Genomic DNA, 26,037 nt, shown 5'->3' with positions numbered 1-26,037 from the left:
TCTATAGTTTACTCAAAGCTGAAGACCAAATTTATCCTCAAGCAGCTATTACAGGAACTGCATCCACCCCAATCAATGCATGGCTATTACTCAAACCACTATACTGCTTTCAATGAAGAATGGAAGTCCAATGCCTGCCTACAACTGTCCTACACGTCACTGGGATGCTATGCAGAATGATTAGAACAGTTGACATACTCATCTATACTACAAGTACAAAGAGTCCAAGTCTGCTGGTCATTTTCCTCGCGACAATTAAGTTCTCCCTGGCAGCAAGATCTAGTCCAGGGGTCCCCAAACTCAGACCCATGGGCCGGGTGCAGCCCTCCAAGATCATTTCCCCGGCCCTTGTCCTAAACTTTAGAAGGTCGCCCTAAGTCTGAAACAACTTGAAGGCACAACAGCAACAGCAACAATCCTAATTAACTTGACATTTTGAATAAATTTATTGCAGTCAACAGATCAGGCAAAACAAGCAGAACCCAAGAAACAAACAATATTGATAACAAATTCACATAAAAATGTACACAATTAAATAGAGCTAAAAATTCCCCTCAGGTTGTGGTATCCTTTTTTGCCAAACTCAAGGTCAATGCTCACCAAACCCTTCTAGTGTTTTCTTTTGGTCATGGAAGTCCTGTGTGCCACATTTGGCTCTATTCCATCATTGGAATAGACACCAAATTGGGAGGGATAGTCAATAGTCCAGAGGACAGGAGCAGGATTCAAAACGATCTTGACAGATTAGAGAGATGGGCCAAAACTAACAAAATGAAGTTCAACAGTGACAAATGCAAGATACTCCACTTTGGCAGAAAAAATGAAATGCAAAGATACAGAATGGCTGACGCCTGGCTCGAGAGCAGTACGTGTGAAAAAGATCTTGGAGTCCTCGTGGACAACAAGTTAAACATGAGCCAACAATGTGATGTGGCAGCAAAAAAAGCCAATGGGATTTTGGCCTGCATCAATTGGAGCATAGTGTCTAGATCTAAGGAAGTAATGCTACCCCTCTATTCTGCTTTGGTTAGACCACACCTGGAATATTGTGTCCAATTCTGGGCACCACAATTCAAGAGAGATATTGACAAGCTGGAATGTGTCCAGAGGAGGGCGACTAAAATGATCAAGGGTCTGGAGAACAAGCCCTATGAAGAGTGGCCTAAAGAGCTGGGCATGTTTAGCCTGAAGAAGAGAAGGCTGAGAGGAGATATGATAGCCATGTATAAATATGTGAGAGGAAGCCACAGAGAGGAGGGAGCAAGCTTGTTTTCTGCTTCCAATGGCTTCAAACTACAAGAGAGGAGATTCCATCTGAACATTAGGAAGAATTTCCTGACTGTGAGAGCCGTTCAGCAGTGGAACTCTCTGCCCCGGAGTGTGGTGGAGGCTCCTTCTTTGGAAGCTTTTAAGCAGAGGCTGGATGGCCATTTGTCAGGGGTGCTTTGAATGCAATATTCCTGCTTCTTGGCAGGGGGTTGGACTGGATGGCCCATGAGGTCTCTTCCAACTCTTTGATTCTATGATTCTATGATTCTATGGTGGAGTTCAGAATGCTCTTTGATTGTAGGTTAACTATAAATCCCAGCAACTACAACTCCCAAAGGACAAAATTATTATTTTTTGGAGTGATGGTCACTCCTTGGGTTAGTAGGTGTCTTGTGGCCAAATCTGGCGGCAATTCATCCAGTGGTTTTTGAGTTATGTTAATCCCACAAATGAACATTACATTTTTATTTATATAGACCAGCTGTCCCCTGCCATGCGTTGCTGTGGCCCAGTCTGGTGATCTGGAAAATAAAGTAATGAGAAAGTGTTGATTTCTAATATATGTAATTTCTTTATGTTTGAGGGTAAACAGTATTTCTTGCTGTTTCTTTGTCAGTGTTGATGTGGAGAGTGGCTGGTTTGCCTACTCTGGAACATGCAACATATCATTGTCTTTCTTTAGGGGTTTCTTTCAAATCTATGATACTATACCTCTGTGTGTGTGTGAATTATATATATCTATCTACATCTGTGGCTGGGTGGCTCTTTATCAGGAGGGGTTTGATTACATTTTCTTGCCCTGGTGAAGGGAGTTGGACGGGATGGCCCTAACTATTTTCTGTTGATCATGGGTTCTGTGTGTGAAGTTTGCCCCAATTCTATTATTGGTAGGGTTCAAAAAGCTCTTTGATTGTAGGTGATCTATAAATCCCAGTAACTACAACTCCCCAATGTCAAGGTCTATTTTCCCCAAACTCCATCTGTATTCATATTTGGGTATATGGAATATTCATGCCAAGTTTGGTCCAGATCAATCATGTTTTGAGTCCACAGTGCTCTCTGGATGTAGGTGAACTACAACTCCCATACTCAAGGTCAATGCCCACCAAATCTAGTGTTTTCTATTGTTAGTTATGGGAGTCCTGTGTGCCACGTTTGGTTCAATTCCATCATTGGTGGAGTTCAGAATGCTTTTTGATTGTAGGTGAACTATAAAGCCCAGCAACTACAACTCCCAAATGACAATATCAAAAAAAAATTGTGTGATGGTCTCTCCTTGGGTTAGTAGGTGTCTTGTGGCCAAATTTGGTGACAATTCGTCCAGTGGTTTTTGAGTTATGTTAATTCCACAAACGAACATGACATTTTAATTTATATAGATTGTTCTTTCATGATGTTTTTTGCACTACAAGTAAGAAATGTCCCGTGTGCACAGGAATTCATTCGTGTTTCTTTCAAATAATAGTCTGGCCCCCCCAACAATCTGAGGGACTGTGAACCGGCCCTCCGCTTGAAAAGTCAGCAAGAAACACATCCGGGGAAGGCGGCTTGCCAGGAGAAGCTCCGTGTAATCAGCCACTGGGCCTGCCCTACGGTTGGGAAATGCCATTGCCAGTTAGCAATAATCCCTTTGATTGATTCTCCTGAGAGTTGCCTGCAGATGCTCTACTAACCCAGTTTCTATAATTCTAATACAATGTCAGGGAAAGGGGCCCATCCCTCCAAACTGCCACAGTTTCCAAATCAGCTGTGTCATCAGTTTAATATTAGAAGAGCTGGGAAGGAAGGATCCAAATATGGCAGGAAGTCTCAAGTCTGTGGCATGGAGAAGTGGAGAGGGGAAAAGAACCAGAGGAAGGCCAATTACCTGCACTCTGTTGCTGCAGACTAGATAGATAATCCCCTCCATATGTGTCTCTTCATCTCTTTCAGTGCTGGCAATGGCAAAAAGTATCCAGAGTATGAGAACCAGCACCAAATGTCTATTCTGTGCCAGGGAGGAAAGCTGACAAAATATTCCCATTTATGAGGCTGTTGGGAGTCCAAAACACCTGGAGGGAGGGCCCAAGTTGGCCCATGCCTGCTCTGGGTGCAACTGATGCAAAGGTGATTAAACTTTTCCCACCTGCGACCCCTTTTTCTGCATCAGGAAATTTTAAAGTGGTTTTTATATCAAACTTCTACTGATAATGAAGTTCAACAGTGACAAATGCAAGATACTCCACTTTGGCAGAAAAAATGAAATGCAAAGATACAGAATGGGGGACGCCTGGCTCGAGAGCAGTACGTGTGAAAAAGATCTTGGAGTCCTCGTGGATAACAAGTTAAACATGAGCCAACAATGTGATGTGGCGGCAAAAAAAGCCAATGGGATTTTGGCCTGCATCAATAGGAGCATAGTGTCTAGATCTAAGGAAGTAATGCTACCCCTCTATTCTGCTTTGGTTAGACCACATCTGGAATATTGTGTCCAATTCTGGGCACCACAATTCAAGAGAGATATTGACAAGCTGGAATGTGTCCAGAGGAGGGCGACTAAAATGATCAAGGGTTTGGAGAACAAGCCCTATGAGGAGCGGCTTAGGGAACTGGGCATGTTTAGCCTGAAGAAGAGAAGGCTGAGAGGAGATATGATAGCCATGTACAAATATGTGAGAGGAAGCCACAGGGAAGAGGGAGCAAGCTTGTTTTCTGCTTCCTTGGAGACTAGGACGCGGAACAATGGCTTCAAACTACAAGAGAGGAGATTCCATCTGAACATGAGGAAGAACTTCCTGACTGTGAGAGCCGTTCAGCAGTGGAACTCTCTGCCCCAGAGTGTGGTGGAGGCTCCTTCTTTGGAAGCTTTTAAGCAGAGGCTGGATGGCCATTTGTCAGGGGTGATTTGAATGCAATATTCCTGCTTCTTGGCAGGGGGTTGGACTGGATGGCCCATGAGGTCTCTTCCAACTCTTTGATTCTATGATTCTATGTTTCTATGATAATAAACCAGAATTGGCAAGGCTGGAAACAAAGGCCGATTTCCCTTTTTTGGTGCAGAAGTACAGATAACGCATTTTCTGCAGAGTGCACTGTAAACCTTGCATATTCTTGCTAACAAGTTTGCATGAAGAAATCTTTTATGGTTGTCATTTGTATGACCCCGAGATTGAGCTAAGGGGGCTGCATTAAACTTCTTAAACCCATAGTTTAAAAAGAAGTACTCTTCTATAAGGTTCCACGAGTGCTCTGTGCAGGCGCAGAATATGGTACACATTTGTACAATTTCACAGGTGACCACATGAAGAACCACAATTCTAGGTAAGCAACCTGCTTGCCTTAATTTTTATTTGCAGTGAGCGATTGGAGTGAATTGATCAAAGGGAATATATCTTGGCTTTTCTAATCTAAGTGTTTCCTCTTGGTGGGTAGCATTGTCATTAAAGTTCTGATTTGTGCTTTCTGTTGTGGGAAGTACGAAAGCAGGAAAGGAGACCGAAAGGTTGGCAGTTTGAAAGTAATCTAGGAGGTGTCTACGGACAATGAAGGCTCCTTGGCTTGGAAATGGAACAAGAGCACCTCCCCATAGCCGAAGTTGAGCACTGCCTCCAGAAGCCGGAGACGAAAGAGGAAGCCTTCACTTTTGTTCTGTGTATTTGTGTGTCATTGTTTCACTGTGTTAAAGGCACTGAATGTTTGCCTATCTGTGTGTGTCGTAATCCGCTCTGAGTCCCCTTGGGGGGATAGAGTGGAATATAAATAAAGTGTTGTTGTTGTTATTTTAAAAGTTCTAGCATCATGAAGGTTGGAAGGCATAGACCATTTAAGAAACAGGCAAAGTTAGTGGCAAAATTATCAAGAGAATGGCAAAGAACAGATTCCCCGCTCAATTCAATCTGCTTGCACACCAGTCCCTTTCTGGCATCTGCTTGCAGGGTGGATTAATAGTAATTTAGGGGTCTTTTACAGTCGAAGGATTATTTGACATGTACTCTTTTTTGCAAGCTCTCAGTCAAAGTGGATTTTAGATTTTCAATCTAGCTTTAAACATTTCATCCTTTGTTAACACAGAAAAAATGGCCTGGGGGGTGGGAGGCGAGCTGGAGGAGAAACCTTAATAGTAATTTTTATTCTGATATCCTGCACTAAAGAGACTCGGGCGGCTTACAGACAGCACAAAGTGCCTAAAAACAAAACATAAGAGAAAGCACAATATAAAATACAATAAAATAAAACACATGCACATATAAAAACATCAACTCGGACTCAATCAAACTGCAGTCCTCTAACCATGGCAGTAAATTGCTATAAACCAGGGGTCCTCAAACTTTTAAAATAGAGGGCCAGGTCACAGTCCCTCAAACTGTTGGAGGGCCGGATTATAATTTGGAAAAGAAAAACATGAATGAATTCCTATGCACACTGCACATAACTTATTTGGAGTGCAAAACCACTTAAAAACAATACAGTAATTAAAATTAAGAACAATTTTAACTAATATAAACTTATTAGTATTTCAATGGGAAGTGTGGGCCTGCTTTTGGCTGATGAGATAGGATTATTGTTGTTGTTGTTGTGTGCTTTCAAGTCCTTTCAGAGTTAGGTTGACCCTGAGCAAGGGCCGGGTAAATTTATTTATTTATTTATTATTCAAACTTATATGCCGCCACTCCCCTAGGACTCGGAGCGGCTTACAAGAACAGACTAAAATCTAAAACAATTTTAAAAAAACAGCAATATCAAAGATCAAAAGCCTGTCGACACAAATATGTCTTACATGCCCTGCGGAACGCTGATAAGTCCCGCAAGGCACGAACTTCAGGTGGCAGAGTGTTCCAGAGTAATGGTGCCACTGCTGTAAAGGCTCTGCGTCTGGTTGCTATTAGACGCAAGGTCTTAAAACTGGGAACTTCCAATAAATCTTGGTCCTCAGAACGAAGGGATCTCTGGGGTTGGTAGGGGGTGAGGCGGTCCCTCAGGTACATCGGCCCCAGACCATGCAAGTGACCCGGTGCTCAATTGGTAACCAATGCAGCTGCAGTAAGATTGGTGTTATGTGGCATCTCATCGGAATTCCCGCAAGAAGCCGAGCAGCTGCATTTTGTACCAACTTGAGTTTCCGGATCACTGACAGAGGGAGGCCAATGTAGAGGGCGTTACAGCAGTCCAGTCTTGAGATGACTGTGGCCTGGATCACAGTAGCTAGGTCGTCCCTGGACAGATAGGGGGCCAGCCGCAGATGAAAAAAAGGCGGTTCTGCTAAGAGCGGACACCTAAGCCTCCATCGTCAGCAGGGGGTCCAAAAGGATTCCCAGACTCTTTACCAACGATGATGGGCGTAGTGCCTTGCCATCCAGGGTAGGCAGCTGGATATCTCCACTGCCCGGTCGACCCAGCCATAGGATCTCCATCTTTGCTGGATTCACCCTCTACCTGCTGGCACGCAGTCATCCAGTAACGACCTCAAGGCACTGATGAAAATTATCGGATACAGAGTCTGTTGGCCCTCCATCTTCAACACAAGCTGAGTGTCATCAGCGTACTGGTAACACTCAAGCCCAAAACCTCGAACCAGCTGAGCAAGTGGTCTCATATGGATGTTAAAAAACAGAGGGGAGAGAATGGCCCCCTGAGGAACCCCACAAAGTAGAGGGGACCTCTCAGAGACCAGACCTCCCCTCTCCACTCGCTGTCCACAGTTGTGAAGAAAGGAGGACAGCCAATTTAAAGCTGTCCCCCTGACTCCAGCAACAGCAAGGCGGTGGATCAAAAGATTGTAATCTACTGTGTCAAATGCTGCTGTGAGATCCAATAACACGAGCAGCGCCGACCCGCCTTGGTCAAGCTGACATCGAAGGTGATCTGTGATGGAGACTAACACAGTCTCTGTCCCATGCCCCGCACGGAAGCCGGACTGGAAAGGATCTAGTCCGGCTGTGTCGTCTAGGAATTGCTGCAACTGCTCCGCTGCTGCCCTCTCCATCACCTTGCCCAGGAACAAATGATTCGAAACTGGGCGGTAACTGGAGGGAACTGAACAATCTAAATCTGGTTTAGGGGAGAGACCACCGCCTCTTTTAAGCCCTCTGGAAAAACTCCTTGCTCAAGGGAGCTGTTTATAATCTTCAACAGAGGGTCACGTAATCCCTCCAAGCAGGATTTCACCAACCAAGAGGGACACGGATCGAGGGAGCAAGTGGTCAGTAAATGACCTTGGAGGGCCACATCCGGCCCCTGGGCCTTAGTTTGAGGACCCCTGCTATAAACATGGCCAAGCTGTAATCATTAGGAATAAAATAAGTGCCAGTTGCAGTAATGGAGAGAGGGAATGGCATAAAAGTGCAGGATGTGCAACTACTATGCAGGACAACTAGGGACTGAACATTCTCAAAGGTTTGATTGAAGTGCCACATCTTTAAGTCCCTGTGAAAGGAGGTCAGTGTGTGGGCCTGTCTAATCTCCCTGGGGAGGGCCTTCCAAAGTTGGGGGGCCACCACCGAGAAAGGCCTCTCCCTTGTCACCACCAGCCGTGCTTGGGACAGTGAAGGAACCGTGAGGAGGTCTCCCCGGCAGATCTTAAGAGCCTGCGCCGGTTCATAGGGGGGATGCAGTCATAGAATTATAGAGTTGGAAGAGACCTCATGGGCCATCCAGTCCTGCCCCCTGCCAAGAAGCAGGAGAATTGCATTCAAAGCACCCTCAAAGATAGAAGGGCCTGAGCTGTTTAGGGCTTTATAGGTGATACCCAGCACTTTGAATTGGACACAGAAACTTATTGGCAGCCAATAGAGCTACTTTAGTAGGAGCATCGTGTGCTCCCTATAGCTGGCTCCAGTTAGTAGCCTGGCTGCTGATCTTTGCACCAATTGCAGTTTCCAAGCAGTCTTCAAAGGCAGCCCCATGTAGTGTGCACTATGGTAATCCAAACTAGATATAACTAAGGCATGGACCACTATGGCCAAGTCCAGCTTCTCGAGGTACGGTCACAAGCTTTAACTGTGCAAAAGCCCTCCCAGCCACCCCTGACACCTGAGCCTCAAGCATCCCCAGACTGCGAACCTGTGTCTAAATATGTGAAATATTTAGAGCCATGTCTAAATATGTGAAAAGGTATCACAAAGAAGAGGGAGCAGGCTTGAATCCTGCTGCCCTGGAGACTAGGGTTCAATAGAGCCATGGGTTCAAATGACAAGAAAGGAGATTCCACCTGAACATTAGGAAGAACTTCGTGGACATAAGAAGAGCTGTTCAGCATTGCCTCAGTGTCTCCTTCCTTGGAAGCTTTTAAACGGAGGCTGGATGGTCATCTGTCGGGGGGCTTTGATTGTGCTTTTCCTGAATAAAGGCAGAAGGGAGTTGGACTGGATGGCCCTTGTGGTCTCTTCCAGCTCTATTATTCTATGATTCCAATGCTGTTATGTTAAGCCACTTTGAGTTTCCTTTGGGAGAGATAAAGCGAGGTATAAATAATAATCTATATACATAAAAATGTAATGTTTGTTTGTGGGATTAACATAACTCAAAAACCACTGGATGAATTGACACAAAAATTGGACACTAGACCCCTAACAGACCAATGAGTGACCATCACTCATTAAAAAAAACCCCAAAAACAGCAGAAAGGACTTCAAATCCCAAAAAAATCTAAATGATGAAAAGCTAAATGACAATACAGAAAAAAATGGAAGGAAGAGGGAGGGAAGGAAGGGGAGACTGAATGAATGAAAGTAGGAGGGGAAGAAAGAAAGAGAGAAGGAAGCATGGAAGCAAAGAGCGAAGGAAGGAAGGAAAGAGGTAGAGAAGAAAGAAAGGACGGAAAGTAGTAGGAAAAGAAAAGGGGGAAGGAAGGAAAGAGAGAAGGAAGGATGGAAGGAAAGAAAAAAGAGAAGGAAAGAAAGAGCAGAGGAAGGAGGGAAAGAAGGAAAGAGGGAGGGAAGGAAAGAGAGAAGGAAGAATGGAAGCAAAAAGTGAAGGAAGGAAGGAGATGGAGAAGGAAGAAAGGAGCGAAAGAGGAAGGAAAAGGAAAAGGGGGAAGGAAGGAAAGAGGTAGAGAAGGAAGGAGAGAATGAAAGAAGAAAAGGGGAGGGAGGAAGGAAGGAAAGAGGGAGCGAAGGAAGGAGGGAAAGAAGGAGAGAAAGAGGGAAAGAAGGTTGGCCACAGCAATGCGTGGCGGGTACAGCTAGTAACAACAACAACAACAATAATAGTAATAATAGTTTCTGTGTGTAGTGACCCTTCCCTGAGGCCTTGTTTAGGGCCCAGCCTACAATATCCCAGGACCCTCCTGGGTCACTTTTAAGTGATATTTCTGGGAATATGCCTCAATCTGGTGAAGTGCTGGTACCAGCCAAAGGCAGCTGGATTACAAAGTGGCAACCTCTTGAGTTAAATTTACCAAGCAATCATCTGACACAAAACATTACTCTTCTCCATGGTCAATCTGTGAACTTAAAAGGCTGGCACAAATGATGCCCCCAAGGCAAAGGTCTGAAAAATGGCAGACCCTTCTCCTGCTGAGCAGAATGACTGGAATACGCTCTATATAGTTCAATCGAGTGTAAACAAGGACAGATAGATATCCAATAGGATCATCATTTCTGAAGTCAATGTTAGGCTCACATTAATGGCGACCAGTATCTCGATGCCTGTGGGCTACACTGGACATGACTATAACTTTCATGAAATCAATGAAACTCACAAAATTTTAATATAGGAGGGAACTGGATTTGGGCTGGGAGTGGGGCAAAAATGAGTCACTCCAACACTCACACACACACACACAAACACAACACAGAGTTGTAAGGAGCTTAGAAAGTAGACTCCATTGGTGCCAATAGAAAGGAACAACTGCCTCTTTCCCAATCAGCTTTAATCAAAACTGCATGTTTTATCTTGACTGTGTTCTGTACCAGGTTATGAGACCTTTCGTTTTGTTTCCCACACAGGTATGTGTGTTTGCTTTGTGACAGATATTTTCCCTAATGTGCACGAAATGTGAAAAGAGCCTCATGCCTCCCATTGTGTAAGCCGTGTTTGTGTACATTTTTAAAATGCAAAGATTTAAAATAAAACATATGTAATAGAAAATAACTGAGATGAGAATGGGGGGACTGGCCTCTCTATTAGGCTTAGGCAAAATGACACTGCTGCAGCCTGTCCTAGCTGTAAGCTTAGCTTATGTTCAATGCAGCACCCTGGACAGTTCCTGGGAGCTTCACTTCCCTGAGCTTAAACCTTGCTTCAAAGTTCCTTTGTCCCTTTCTCAATCTGAACCAATGTACAGCCATTTGTGCTGAAACTCTGCCACAGTTCTGCACTAGGCCTCCCAATCCTTGCCCTACTTTACCGATAGAAAAGAACTGCTGATGTGAGGGGTGAGGTTAACCAAGACCGTTATCTACAGGTCAGCTATCTCCTTTTAGAATCATACAGTAGTAGAGTTGGAAGAGACCCCATGGGCCACCCAGTCCAACCCCCTTCTTCCCTGCAGGAAAAGCACAATCAAAACACCCCCGACAAATGGTCACCCAGCCTCTGTTTAAAAGCTTCCAAGGAAGGAGCTTCCATTGGACTCCAAGGCAGAGAGTTCCACTGTTGAACAGTTCTTCTTACAGTCAGGAAAATTTTCCTCATATTCAATGGAATCTCTTTTCCTGTCATTTGAACCCATGGCTCCATTGAGTCCTAGTCTCCAAGGTAGCAGAAAGAAAGCCCGATCCCTTGTCCTTGTGACAGCCTTTCACATATCTATACATGGCTCTCATGTCCCCTCTCAACCTTCTCTTCTGCAAGCTAAACATACCCAATTCTTTATGATGCTCCTCAGATGGATCCATTCATAGTCTCTAGGCGTTTGATCCTTTTAGTCACCCTCTTCCTCTGGACTCCTTCCATCTTAGAGTTAGTATTTCTCTTACACTGTGGGGCCCAAAATTGGACAGAGTGTTATTCCAGGTAAAGAGGTCTACTAACCAAAGGAGACTACAAAGGCACAATGGGTTCCCTCAATCTGGACACTAGATTCCTTTGGATACAGCCCAAAATTCCATTGGCTTTTTAAGCTGCTGCATCACACTTTTGGCTCATGTCCAGCTTGTTCTCCATGAAACACTCCAAGATTTTCCTCACATGGAGCCAGGCATTACCCGTCCCATTTCTTTGCATTTCATTTCTTTCTGTCTAAGTGTAGTATCTTACATTTGTCCTTGTTGAAATGCATTTTGTTAGCTTTGGCCAATTAGCTCTCTAATCTGTTGACATCCTTTTGAGTTCTAGCCCTGTCTTTTGGAGTATTCACTCTCCCTCTCAATTTGGTCCCATCTGCAAACGTGATAATCATGTTCTCTTCATCCAAACCATCAATGAAGATGTTAAACAATACTGGGCCCAGGACCAAAACCTCTTCATGTCACCCAAATAGTCACTTTTTTCCAGAATAAAGAAGAGGAACCAGTAAAGAGAGGCAACCTTTGGGTTCGGTCACTTAACCAATTACTGATCCACCTAATAGTACGAGGTGTTCATTAAAGATTTCCCCTGACCCAATTCTATTTATCACAGGATGCTGAAACTGCACATGTGTGATTATATAAATTTCTATAGGTTACGTGCCAATTTACAACTCAGAACTGAGAATGGTCTTGATTTGACAGGTGCTGAAGTGATGTGAGGTTTGATAATGGACCCAGTGGAATACAGAGAAGTCCTCAAGTTCTTTTCTTTGAAAAGCCGCACACCAAAGGAGACATTTAATGAGAGGAAAGAGGTTGATGGGGAACCATATGATAGAATCAAGAATTGGCATCGTCAATTCCAATGTGGTCGGACATCAGTGCAAACAGCTCCAATTCCAAGGCAACCCCACTCTGCTATTGATGAACACACCATCCAGCAAGTGGAGGTCGCCATTTTGGAAAAATGTCGCCTCATCATTCACTATCTAGCCCAAAACGTCAAGATGAGTGTGGAGTCCGTGGAAAAAACAATCCAAGACCACCTTCACATTCATAAGGTATCTGCTGGCTGGTACCTCCAAAGAAGGTACGTGCCCAACTCTCGGAAGGGAAGGTCATGCTCACAGTAATTTGGGACCAGGACGGAGTAGTATTGATGGATTTCCTAGCAAAGGGTCCCATGATCACTGGGGCATATTATGCTTCACTGCTGCAGAAATTGTGGGAGGCCATTAAAACCAAGAGACAATGTGGCATGCTGCCCAAAGGTATTCTTTGCCTTCTGCAAGACAATGCAACAATATACAACTCACCTTTTGCCCAAATGGAAGCATGCTCCTGCGACTTTGAAATTCTACTGCATCCCCCTTATTCACCCAGCCTTGCACCATCGGACCTCCACCTCTTTCCAACAAGGAAGTTATTTTTGAAGGACAAGCATTTCTCAGATGATGAAACTCTGATTTCTGAAGTCACAACATAGCTTTTGGAGCAACCTGTCGACTTATTACAAGCAAGGTGTTTACAGTTGCTTAACAAGATAGGAGAAATATTTGTCCCTAGGTAGCACCTATGTGAAGAATGACTAATAACTGAGCCAAGTTTCATTGCTCTCAGTCCACAGGAAGTGGGTCAGGGGAAATATTTAATGAACGCTCCTTGTATCATTGCCTAGTCCACATTTGACTAGTTTGCTTGCAAGAAGGTCATGGTGTAAGAGTCCACATGTATGACTGCAAACTATCTGACAACTTGAAGAACGTTTCACCAATCCACTAATTTTGGGGAATTTTTAAAAAGTTTTTACCATAACCACAAGAGGATCCTGGGAATTGTAGTCGCTGCTGGTTGTGTCCATCCTCAGCCAACCAGAGATGGCTGCTGGTTGTGTCCATTTTCAGCCAATCAGAGATCACTGCTTATTGTGTCCATTCTCAGCCAATCAGAGTTTGTTGCCCATTGTATCCATTCTCAGCCAATCAGAGATCACTGCTGGTTGTGTCCATTCTCAGCTAATCAGAGTTTGTTGCTGTTTATATCAATTCTCAGCCAATCAGACATCACTGTTGGTTGAGTCCATTCTCAGCCAATCAGAGATTGCTGCTGGTTGTGTCTATTCTCAGCCAATCAGAGATGGCTGCTGGTTGTGTCCATTCTCAGCCAATCAGGGATCACCGCCGGTTGTATCCATTCTCAGCCAATCAGAGATCTCAGTTCTGAGTTGTAAATTGGCTGGTTCAATTCGTTCTCAGCCAATCAGAGATCACTGCTCGTTGTGTCCATTCTCAGCCAATCAGAGATCACTGCTGGTAGAGTCTGTTCTTAGCTAATCAGAAAATGGGCATAACTAGCGCTGATTGGCTGAGAAAGAAACTTGAAAAATAGAGAGCAAAAACTTCAGTTTCCATTGTGCACTCTGCCAGGGAATGAGGGTGGGAAGCACTCGGCTTCGTCTTTTAAAGAAAGAAAGCTAAAAGGAAGGAAAGGAGTCAAACCCCATTAATCGAAGGAGCAAAAGATTTGGCCATTCATAACCCATTTCGGGCTAGGGCTTCGGGTGGCCTTCTCTAATCCATTTTGACTATTGCGAATATCAAATTAGCTGAACTTCCTGGGGCAAAACGGATAGCTACACACCTCTACTACAAACCCCATTGGATCTTGGAATATGAACTTACAAATGTTTTGCTCCCAATCAATAATGTTTATCTTGATTTTGATCCCCTCACAGAGCACAGACCGACCTCGAGGAGGCGCATAGCAGGCCTGAGCTTTCAGTATCTGCTTTTACTTGCTTGCTGTTCTACGTTCTGAATAGCTTTTGCCATCTTGATCACAATCGGATGCTGCCTGACCACATGTGCCCTGATTTTCATTTGTGAAATGTTGGAAAGTATGGCCTTCTATGTTTCACGCTTGTCCACTATCCCCAGGTATGATTCTGTTGCCCTAAAGAGTCGTTTGGATAGCTCCTGCATGGTTTGCCAACTGGTTCTTCATTTCAGGCATCAGAACCATTTGCACCAGTCTCTTCTCCCCCTTTTCCAACACACACACTCAAGCACAGACAACATGTAGAATACAGTTTGGCATGAAAGGTTACAGGTCAGGTATGCCTGCTTTACTATTTCCCGCTACCTCTCCTGTTCCAGTGGAAGACTGTACAACCATTTAAGGAGACAGGGCCTCAGAAGCTGCTTATAGAGAGTAATGCTGCGGGAAATTAGAAGAGCGCTCAACTCAGAGGCTGGCAGTGACTCATGACAAAAACATGTCGCTGCTGAGAGGAAACAGACCATCCATTATTGAGCAGCCCACCTGGATCCATGCACGATGTGCACTGAGAACCAAGGTAACCCCCACCTGCGAAGGGACAAACATGAGTCCCAAGACGGATTCACATGTAAAAGGAAACTAAACATAAAAGGGAGGAACTGTTTGCTGAGTAGGACACATACGTTAAACTGAGTTAGTTCAAAATACAGTTATTTAACTCAAATTCCCTGCATTGGGAGGACTATTGAGATGTGCGTAATGGGAGAAAGGGCAGGAAAGTCTATAAGAGGAGCCATTGAAGGTTAATCATAACTTATTCCACAAAGACGGAAGGGACAAGAAACAGTCACCATTATACTCTTGTTTGGGTTATTATTGGCGTGGCCAGCCTCAGGGTTTGGCCCTGGCATTCCTATTGTCATAGTCAAAAAACGGGGATATACATTCTTCAGCTTGTTGGGTTCAGTTTGGACAAAAGTGAAAGGCTGTGTGGAAACTGCTGCTCTCAGCTGATAGAGTAACAGTTTGCAGTGATTTACAGGGTTGAACTGATTTCTGCAGCATACCTTCCAGTTCTTGTGGTGCCAGGACTCATCCTTCACGTTGCTCTATACCAGGGGTCCTCAAATTAAGGGCCGAGGATCAGATGCGGCCCTCAAAGGTCATTTACCCAGCCCTCGTTTAAGGTCAACCTAAGTCTGAAATGACGTGAAAGCACACAACAATGACAATCCTATCTCATCAGCCAAAAGTAGGCCCACACTTCCCATTAAAATATTAATAAGTTTATACTTGTTAAAATTGTTCTTCATTTTAATTATTGTATTATTTTTAAGTGTTATTAGCACTACAAATAAGATTCATATGTGCATAGGAATTCATTCATGGTTTTTTTTTCAAATTATAATCCGGCCCTCCAAAATTTTGAGGGACTTTGACCTGGTCCTCTATTTAAAAAGTTTGAGAACCCCTGCTCTATACCCATGCTCTGACTAGAAACAAGTAAACTAACTAGGTTGAATAAAACAATAATCCCCCCATTTCACATTAAGATTTCTACCTTGATTTCCAAACAGCACCTACATTCCACATGCACATGTCTGAATAGCAACCTGCAAGATACTTGATATACGGTGACACTTGACGACATCACCAGGACCTGCCCCATAGCCTCAGGTTTTTGTCCTGAAACCCCAGGACTGGTGACTCTATTGATGATCCATAGATCTAAGGTCTGGAAATGATGACTGAGCTGAAGTAGTGAGATCCAGGCTCAAAATCCCTCCATGGGACAAGAAATTCACTTTGGCCAGTGGTCTATACCAGGCATGGGCCACCTTCAGCCCTCCAGGAATATTGGACTCCAATTCCCACAATTCCTAACAGCTGGCAGGTCTTTAACAAGGTTCCCCATGACATTCTCATCAAAATGCTAATCAAATGTGGGCTACACAGTGCTACTGTTAGGTGGACTAGGAATCTGTTAACTGGTCGAACCCAAAGCGTGCTCACCAATGGCTCCTCATCCTGGAGAGAGGTGACCAGCGGGATGCCACAGATTACAGCTGGACCAAAACTAACAAAATGAATTGCAATGGTCTGCAATATACAGTACTACACTTAGGCAGGGAAAATAATGAAATGCACAGATTAGGATGGGTGACACCTGGCTTGAAGACAGTATAAATCTTAGTAGACAATCTGAAAATAAGTCTACAGTGTGATGCAGCAGCTCAAGAAGGCAATGCAATTCCAGGCTGCATCAACAGGAGCATAATGCCGAGGTTGAGGGAGGTCATAGCCCCCCATTCTATTTTGCTTTGGTCCGACCTCTTTACCTGGACTTCTATGTCCAATTCTGGGTGCCACAATTCAGAGGTTTGGTCCTCCAGGTATTTTGGATTTCACCCCCCACAATTCCTAACAGCTGGTAAGTTGGCTGGGATTTCTGGGAATTGAAGTCCAAAATAAGTGGAGGACCAAAGGCTAGGAACCACTAAGTGATTCGTGCAAATGTGCCCCAGTTCCACGACTCTTTACTACATTTGAAAGCACCATAATGGAAAGGCAATAAGGAGGTGGCAGGAGCAGGAACAACAAGGTCTCCCCTCAAAATGAAAAAAAAGAAAGAAAGAAAGAAAGAAAGGATGGGAATACAGAGGAATAAAAGGGAAAAGGAAGACAAGTACTGGTGGAGAGGTGATGAGAAGCAAGCACTCCCTTTCTTCCAACATGATATCTTTCATAGGATATGAAGCACAGGGGGGTCAAACCTGTGCCCTCCAGATGTTTTGCATTCCAATTCCCAGAAGACCCTTTTGACAGCTTGTCCAATGGCCTGGAATTCTGGAAGCCAAAGTCCAAAACTTGTGGGGGGTCACAAGTTTAGCGTAAGCATAATTAACACTTTGAAATGCAGAGATTTAACCAAAATGTGCATCAAACAATAGCAGCACTGCAAGGATCATAACATTATTCGTTGCCTTGAGAAACGGGGATATAAGAAAAGCAAATACAGGGTGAGGCAGCATAACTTCCTTTTTTCAAAACTTAATAAAACCTATTGTATGAATCAAAAAAAAAATTTATAATGTAGGTGAATACCTAAAGTTTTGTTTTACATAGTTTTGAAGATCAATTTAGGTAGGTGACATCCCCCAATGTATTGTCAAAGGCTTTCATGGCCGGAATCACTGGGTTGTTGGTTTTTTCAGGCTATATGGCCATGTTCTAGAGCAGTGGTTCTCAACCTGGGGTCCCCAGATGTTTTTGGCCTTCAACTCCCAGAAATCCTAACAGCTGTTAAACTGGCTGGGATTTATGGGAGTTGTAAGCCAAAACACTTGGGGACCCACAGGTTGAGAACCACTGTTTTAGAAGCATTCTCTCCTGACATTTTGCCTGCATCTATGGCAAGCATCCTCGCTACCTCTGAGGATGCTTGCCATAGATGCAGGCGAAACATCAGGAGAGAATGCCTCTAGAACATGGCCATATAGCACGAAAAAACCTACAAGAACCCAGACCATACAATGTTTTTTAACAAGGAGACACTATGAATTTATCTTTTATTGATTTGTTTACTTTTTATTATGTTATGTTTTTAAGTATATTTATGATATTGTAAGCATTGAATTTTACTCTGTTAACAGGCCTTGAGTCGCCTACGGGCTGAGAAAGGTGGTATAGAAATACAGTAAATAAATAAATAAATAAATTCCCCCTCAGTCTTCCGCCCTCCCCTTCCCTTATTCACAATCGCCGTTTATTTTTATTTATTTATTATTCGAACTTATATGCCACCACTCCCCTGGGGCTCGGAGCGGCTAACAAGAATGGCTAAAATCGAACATAATTTAAAACATTTAAAACAATTTAAAAACAGCAATATCACAAATCAAATCCCTGTTGAAACAGGTATGTCTTACATGCCCTGCGGAAAGCTGATAAGTCCCGCAAGGCACGGACTTCAGGTGGCAGAGTATTCCAGAGCGATGGTGCCACTGCTGTAAAGGCTCTGCGTCTGGTTGCTGTTAGACGCAAGGTCTTGACACTAGGAATTTCCAATAGATCTTGGTCCTCAGAACGGAGGGATCTCTGGGGTTGGTAGGGGGTGAGGTGGTCCCTCAGGTACATCGGCCTCAGACCGTGCAAGGCCTTAAAGGTGAGTACCATCACTTTGAAAGTGATCCGGTGCTCAATTGGTAACCAGTGCAGCTGTAGTAAGATTGTTGTTATGTGGCATCTCATCGGAATTCCGGCAAGAAGCCGAGCAGCTGCGTTTTGTACCAACTTGAGCTTCCGAATCACCGACAGAGGGAGGCCAATGTAGAGGGCGTTACAGTAGTCCAGTCTTGAGATGACCGTAGCCTGGATCACCGTAGCTAGGTCGTCCCTGGACAGGTAGGGGGCCAGCCGTCTAGCCTGCCGCAGATGAAAGAAGGCGATTCTGCTCACAGCGGAGACCTGGGCCTCCATCGTCAGCAGAGGGTCCAAAAGGACTCCCAGAGTCTTTACCAATGATGACGGGCGTAGCGCCTTGCCATCCAGGCAGGGCCGTAGCCAGAAAAAAATTTCGGGGAGGGTTGACAATTTCAGCGGGGGGGGGGGGGTGAAAATTTCGGGGAGGGTTGAAAATTTTGGGGTGGGGGGGTTGAAACCTGCCTCCTAGCTCACGCTGAAGCAAAGAGCACAGCAGGGGGCAGAGCAACCTTCAATAGCCCGCAGCTCCACCCCTGTCAACCACCTCCACCAAGTCTGGCCTCCTTAATGAGAGCATTCAACACACACACACCCATCTTGGTTGCTTCACTACATCGGCTATTGCTGCAAGTAATGACAGTGTGAATAAATTGTCAATATTTGCTTGAGATAGTGCTTGCAGTTCTGGAGGGACTCTTAATTTTTTGCATCTCATAGACTTAGCATGGGGATTTGGTTAACCAGTTAAAATTCATGAGTAAACCAGGTTTTTTTTAAAAAAAAATCTGAAACATTTCGGGGGGGGGGGGGTTGAACCCCTAAAACCACCCCCTCGCTACAGGCCTGCATCCAGGGTAGGCAGCTAGATATTCCCACTGCCCGGTTGACCAAGCCATAGGATCTCCATCTTTGCTGGATTCACCCTCAACCTGCTGGCACGCAGCCATCCAGTAATGACACTGAGGCACATTGTGGAATGTGTGTAATGCTCGGCGCTTCCGGACCAAGCTATCATACTATCACCCCTGCCTGCTTTATCTAGAGAGATACACTCGCTGGAACACCCCAGCAAGTGAGAGTCCAAAAGTGGCAGGCTCAAACCCAGAACCTCAATCAATGGCTGATACCAAATGAGAGACTCCCCCCTGGGCACATAGAAAACTGGGTGACTTGGAAGGCGCTGAACAGACTGCACTCTGGCACCACGGGAGTCAACCTTAAGAAATGAGGCTAGGAAGTGGAATCCACGACATGCGAGTGTGGAGAAGAGCAAACAACAGACCACCTGCTGCAATGCAACCTGCCACATGCACAATGAAGGACCTTCTTGCGGCAACACCAGAGGCACTCCAAGTGGCCAGCTACTGGTCAAAGGACATTTAATAGAACACAAAGCTTGCAAACTTTGTGTTTTGTTTGTTTGTTTGTTAAAAAATGCAATGCCCCTGACACGATAAATCAATAACCCCTGCCTGCTTGCCTGTCAGTCCCTCAAAGTAGTGAGGCTAGCCTGCGAAGCCTCCGGGCATCATCACCATCTCCACTACCACCAGCACCTCTTCTCCTTCTTCTCCCCACCCAGACCAAGAGGCAGAGGCGGCCTTAGGTAATTTTCAATGGTAAGCAAACAGTATCCCCCCCCCCCCCCCCCAACCAATCACTGAGACATATTTTCTGTTCATTGTGGGAGTTCTGTGTGCCATATTTGGTACAATTCCATCATTGGTGGAGTTCAGAATGCTCTTTGATTGTAGGTGAACTATACATCCCAGTAACTACAACTCACATATGTCAAGGTCTATTTCCCCCCCAAGAGCGCCTCAAGAGTGACCCCGGGCAAAATCAACTATACTGCAAAGGCTTACTTTGCGTAAATGGGTTCAGCCGCCCCTGCCAAGAGGGCACGCCCACCTCCTCCTGATCGCCCCCCCCCCCCCGCGCTTCCCCCCGCTCCGTGGGCTCTGTGTGATAGAATCATAGAATCAAAGAGTTGGAAGAGACCTCATGGGCCATCCAGTCCAACCCCATTCTGCCAAGAAGCAGGAATATTGCATTCAAATCACCCCTGACAAATGGCCATCCAGCCTCTGCTTAAAAGCTTCCAAAGAAGGAGCCTCCACCACACTCCGGGGCAGAGAGTTCCACTGCTGAACGGCTCTCACAGTCAGGAAGTTCTTCCTCATGTTCAGATGGAATCTCCTCTCTTGTAGTTTGAAGCCATTGTTCCGTGTCCTAGTCTCCAGGGAAGCAGAAAACAAGCTTGCTCCCTCCTCCCTGTGGCTTCCTCTCACATATTTATTACATGGCTATCATATCTCCTCTCAGCCTTCTCTTCTTCAGGCTAAACATGCGCCAGCTCTTTAAGCCGCTCCTCATAGGGCTTGTTCTCCAGACCCTTGATCATTTTAGTCGCCCTCCTCTGGACACATTCCAGCTGTCAATATCTCTCTTGAATTGTGGTGCCCAGAATTGGACACAATATTCCAGATGTGGTCTAAACCAAACAAGCAAACAGTATCCCCCCCCCCCCTCCCAATCAATCACTGAGACATATTTTCTGTTCATTGTGGGAGTTCTGTGTGCCATATTTGGTACAATTCCATCATTGGTGAGTTCAGAATGCTCTTTGATTGTAGGTGAACTATACATCCCAGTAACTACAACTCACATATGTCAAGGTCTATTTCCCCCCAAGAGCGCCTCAAGAGTGACCCTGAGCAAAATCAACTATACTGCAAAGGCTTACTTTGCGTAATGGGTTCAGCCGCCCCTGCCAAGAGGGCACGCCCACCTCCTCCTGATCGCCCCCCCCCCCCCGCGCTTTCCCCCTCTCCGTGGGCTCTGTGTCATAGAATCATAGAATCAAAGAGTTGGAAGAGACCTCATGGCCATCCAGTCCAACCCCCTGCCAAGAAGCAGGAATATTGCATTCAAATCACCCCCTGACAGATAGCCATCCAGCCTCTGCTTAAAAGCTTCCAAAGAAGGAGCCTCCACCACACTCCGGGGCAGAGAGTTCCACTGCTGAACGGCTCTCACAGTCAGGAAGTTCTTCCTCATGTTCAGATGGAATCTCCTCTCTTGTAGTTTGAAGCCATTGTTCCGTGTCCTAGTCTCCAGGGAAGCAGAAAACAAGCTTGCTCCCTCCTCCCTGTGGCTTCCTCTCACATATTTATACATGGCTATCATATCTCCTCTCAGCCTTCTCTTCTTCAGGCTAAACATGCCAGCTCTTTAAGCCGCTCCTCATAGGGCTTGTTCTCCAGACCCTTGATCATTTTAGTCGCCCTCCTCTGGACACATTCCAGCTTGTCAATATCTCTCTTGAATTGTGGTGCCCAGAATTGGACACAATATTCCAGATGTGGTCTAACCAAACAAGCAAACAGTATCCCCCCCCCCCCTCCCAATCAATCACTGAGACATATTTTCTGTTCATTGTGGGAGTTCTGTGTGCCATATTTGGTACAATTCCATCATTGGTGGAGTTCAGAATGCTCTTTGATTGTAGGTGAACTATACATCCCAGTAACTACAACTCACATATGTCAAGGTCTATTTCCCCCCAAGAGCGCCTCAAGAGTGACCCTGAGCAAAATCAACTATACTGCAAAAGGCTTACTTTGCGTAATGGGTTCAGCCGCCCCTGCCAAGAGGGCACGCCCACTCCTCCTGATCGCCCCCCCCCCCGCGCTTTCCCCCTCTCCGTGGGCTCTGTGTCATAGAATCATAGAATCAAAGAGTTGGAAGAGACCTCATGGGCCATCCAGTCCAACCCCCTGCCAAGAAGCAGGAATATTGCATTCAAATCACCCCTGACAGATAGCCATCCAGCCTCTGCTTAAAAGCTTCCAAAGAAGGAGCCTCCACCACACTCCGGGGCAGAGAGTTCCACTGCTGAACGGCTCTCACAGTCAGGAAGTTCTTCCTAATGTTCAGATGGAATCTCCTCTCTTGTAGTTTGAAGCCATTGTTCCGCGTCCTAGTCTCCAAGGAAGCAGAAAACAAGCTTGCTCCCTCCTCCCTGTGGCTTCCTCTCACATATTTATACATCATATCCCCCCTATCATATCCCCTCTCACCTTCTCTTCTTCAGGCTAAACATGCCCAGTTCCCCTAAGGCCGCTCCTCATAGGGCTTGTTCTCCAGACCCTTGATCATTTTAGTCGCCCTCCTCTGGACACATTCCAGCTTGTCAATATCTCTCTTGAATTGTGGTGCCCAGAATTGGACACAATATTCCAAGTGTGGTCTAACCAAACAAGCAAACCGTATCCCCCTCCCCCAACCAATCACTGAGACATATTTTCTGTTCATTGTGGGAGTTCTGTGTGCCATATTTGGTCCAATTCCATCATTGGTGGAGTTCAGAATGCTCTTTGATTGTAGGTGAACTATACATCCCAGTAACTACAACTCACATATGTCAAGGTCTATTTTCGCCCAAGAGTGCCCCTGAGCAAAATCAACTATACTGCAAATGCTTACTTTGCGTAATGGGTTGAGCCGCCCCTGCCAAGAGGGCACGCCCACCTCCTCCTGATCGCCCCCCCCCCGCGCTTCCCCCGCTCCGTGGGCTCTGTGTCCACGGAGGAACCCGCCCACTCAGGCCGGGAGGGGGGGGAAGGGGAGGCGGCGGCGGGGAAGGAGGCGGAGGGGGGGGGGCTCTTCTGGTCCCCTGCGAGAAGGGAGGAAGAAAAGAAAGGAAAGAGGGAAAGAAGGCAAGAGAGAAGAAGGCAGGCGGGGCGAGGTCCCGGGCCTGCTGGCGTGAAGTGGAGTGGAGAGAATGAAGAGGAAGGCAGGAGGAGGGATTCCCCGACTCACCCGTGCGGCGCGCCCGGGCAGGCCGGCCAGGAGCAGCAGGAGCAGCAGCATGGGAGGCGGAGAGGGCCCTTCCCGCAGCAGACGAGGCATCTTGGTCCGGAGGCGGGGAGGAGGGGCTCTTCCTTTGTTCCGCGGCCGGCCACTCCACCCGCGAAGGAAGGAGGGACGGAGGGGGGCGCAGTCCCGCCCTCGGCAGCCCTCCCGCCGTCTCCCGCCCCGGGATCAAGGGAGAAAGGGAAGGAAGGATGGAAGGAAGGGAGAGAGGAAAGAGGCAGCGCAGCCTAATCCCGGCGCCTCCGACCCGCTTCCATTCGATGAATGAGGGAGAGGCGGAGGGGCTGCAGCGCCCCCTGGTGGCGCTGGCGGGAATGCCCCGCCCCACAGGCGCCAAGTCCAAAGGGGGCGGGGCGGGAAGAGAGAGGGAACGCCCCTCAAGCCTGGACTCACTCGCCAGTCACAAAGCAAGCCCACCAGGCATGTAGCGGGGGGGGGGGGGGGGGCTCGGGGGGCTTCAGCCCCCCCCCTCGAAATTCTCATGGTGGTTCGCGAAAAGGCCTTACTGGTGCCTCGTGGACAGCGGGTGGAGAGGGGAGGCCTGGTCTCTGAGAGGTCCCCTCTATCTTGTGGGGTTCCTCAGGGGGCCATTCTCTCCCCTCTGTTGTTTAACATCTATATGCGACCCCCTTGCTCAGCTGGTTCGAGGTTTTGGGCTTGAGTGTTATCAGTATGCCGATGACACTCAGCTTGTGCTGAAGATGGAAGGCCGACCGGACTCTGTACCCAATTGTTTCCATCAGTGCCTCGAGGCCGTTTACTGGATGGCTGCGTGCCAGCAGGTTGAGGGTGAATCCAGCAAAGACGGAGATCCTATGGCTGGGTGGACTGGGCAGTGGGGACATCCAGCTGCCCACCCTGGATGGCGAGGCGTTACGCCCGTCATGATTGGTAAAGAGTCTGGGAGTCCTTTTGGACCCTCTGCTGACAATGGAGGCCCAGGTCTCCGCCGTGAGCAGAACCGCCTTCTTTCACCTGCAGCAGGCTAGACAGCTGGCCCCCCTACCTGTCCAGGGACGATCCAGGCTACGGTCATCTCAAGACTGGACTACTGTAACGCCCTCTACATTGGCCTTCCTCTGTCGGTGATTCGGAAGCTCAAGTTGGTACAAAACGCAGCTGCTCGGCTTCTTGCGGGAATTCCGATGAGATGCCACATAACACCAATCTTACTACAGCTGCATTGGTTACCAATTGAGCACCGGATCACTTTCAAAGTGATGGTACTCACCTTTAAAGCCTTGCATGGTCTGGGGCCAATGTATCTGAGGGATCGTCTCACCCCCTACCAACCCCAGAGATCCCTCCGTTCTGAGGACCAAGATCTATTGGAAATTCCAGTGTCAAGACCTTGCGTCTAATGGCAACCAGACGCAGAGCCTTCACAGCCGTGGCACCATCACTCTGGAATACTCTGCCACCTGAAGTTCGTGCCCTGCGGGACTTACCAGCTTTCCGCAGGGCATGTAAGACATACCTGTTCCGACAGGCTTTTAATGTTTGATATTGTTGTTTTAAATTGTTTTAAATTGCTCTTAAACTTTGTTAGATTTTAGCTATCCTTGTAAGCCGCTCCGAGCCCCAGGGGAGTGGCGGCAGATAAGTTTAAATAATAAATAATAAATAAATCAATAAATGAAATTATTTAAACTGTTATGTTTATTCATATCATGATCTGATCACCCTACTCAATATATCCCATATGCATGGGGGTATTGGGGTAATGATACAAAAGGTTTGCTAGGCTAGACCCTCTTTCACTCGGACTCAGCCCCCCCCCCGAAACCCCCCCTGAAAATTTTTAGCCCCCCCCCCCCCCCCGAAACGAAATCCTGGCTACAGGCCTGAAGCCCACCCTTCCCACCCAAAGACTGGTCACTTGTCCCCACTCACCTTCTTTCGGGAAAATCCCTTCTGTTAGGTTTTACTACATATTGAGTCATGCACTGCTAATGAGTTAATGAGATTCTGTTGGGAATGCTGAGAATGTATTGATGTATTGTCGAAGGCTTTCATGGCTGGAATCACTCAGTTCTTGTGGGTTTTTTCGGGCTATATGGCCATGTTCCAGAGGCATTTCTCCTGACGTTTCGCCTGCATCTATGGCAAGCATCCTCAGAGGTGACGTCTGCTGGGACTGGGAAAAAAGGGGTTTATATATCTGTGGAATGACCAGGGTGAGACAAAGGGCTTTTGTAAGTTGGGCTAGGTGTGAATCTTTCAACTGACCACCTTGATTAGCATACAATGGCCTTCATTTTTCCGAATGAAGCAGAGAGTGTTTGAGGACCGGGACATCCGTAGGGATACCAAGGTGCTTGTTTATAAAGCTATTGTCCTCCCAACCCTGCTATATGCCTGTGAGACGTGGACTGTCTACAGACGTCACATGCAACTCCTGGAACGATTCCATCAGCGCTGCCTCCGGAAAATCCTGCAAATCTCTTGGGAAGACAAGTGGACAAACGTCAGCGTACTGGAAGAAGCAAAGACCACCAGCATTGAAGTGATGGTCCTCCGCCACCAACTCCGCTGGACCGGCCATGTTGTCCGGATGCCCGACCACCGTCTCCCAAAGCAGTTGCTCTACTCCGAACTCAAGAACGGAAAACGGAATGTTGGAGGACAGGAAAAGAGATTTAAAGATGGGCTCAAAGCCAACCTTAAAAACTCTGGCATAGACACTGAGAACTGGGAAGCCCTGGCCCTTGACCGCTCCAGCTGGAGGTCAGCTGTGACCAGCAGTGCTGCAGAATTTGAGGAGGCACGAGTGGAGGGTGAAAAAGAGAAACGTGCCAAGAGGAAGGCGCTTCAAGCCAACCCCAGCCGAGACCGCCTTCCACCTGGAAACCAATGCCCTCACTGTGGGAGAAGATGCAGAGCAAGAATAGGGCTCCACAGCCACATACGGACCCACAAGAATATTGGAAGACAATCATCCTCGGAAAGCGAGGGATCGCCTAAGTACAATGGGCTGACT

General features: G+C 46.5%; 1 protein-coding gene across 1 annotated transcript in view; it reads right to left on the bottom strand.

Annotated features, from left to right (window-relative positions):
* Nucleotides 1-23,349, bottom strand: part of SDC3 (syndecan 3) — a 74,525-nt gene extending 51,176 nt beyond the window's left edge. Inside the window, exon 1 of the mRNA XM_060784687.2 lies at nucleotides 23,004-23,349. Within this exon, the coding sequence (XP_060640670.2) occupies nucleotides 23,004-23,093 (90 nt within the window). The 5' untranslated portion in view covers nucleotides 23,094-23,349. The remainder of the gene's footprint in view (nucleotides 1-23,003) is intronic.
* Between the last annotated feature and the right edge of the window lie 2,688 nt (nucleotides 23,350-26,037).

The sequence above is a fragment of the Anolis sagrei genome, chromosome X, assembly GCF_037176765.1.
Source record: "Anolis sagrei isolate rAnoSag1 chromosome X, rAnoSag1.mat, whole genome shotgun sequence".
In the NCBI taxonomy this organism is placed as follows: Eukaryota; Metazoa; Chordata; class Lepidosauria; order Squamata; family Dactyloidae; genus Anolis; species Anolis sagrei.
The sequence above is the reverse complement of the archived record's forward strand: the minus strand, read 5'-3'. Positions and strand labels throughout refer to the sequence as shown.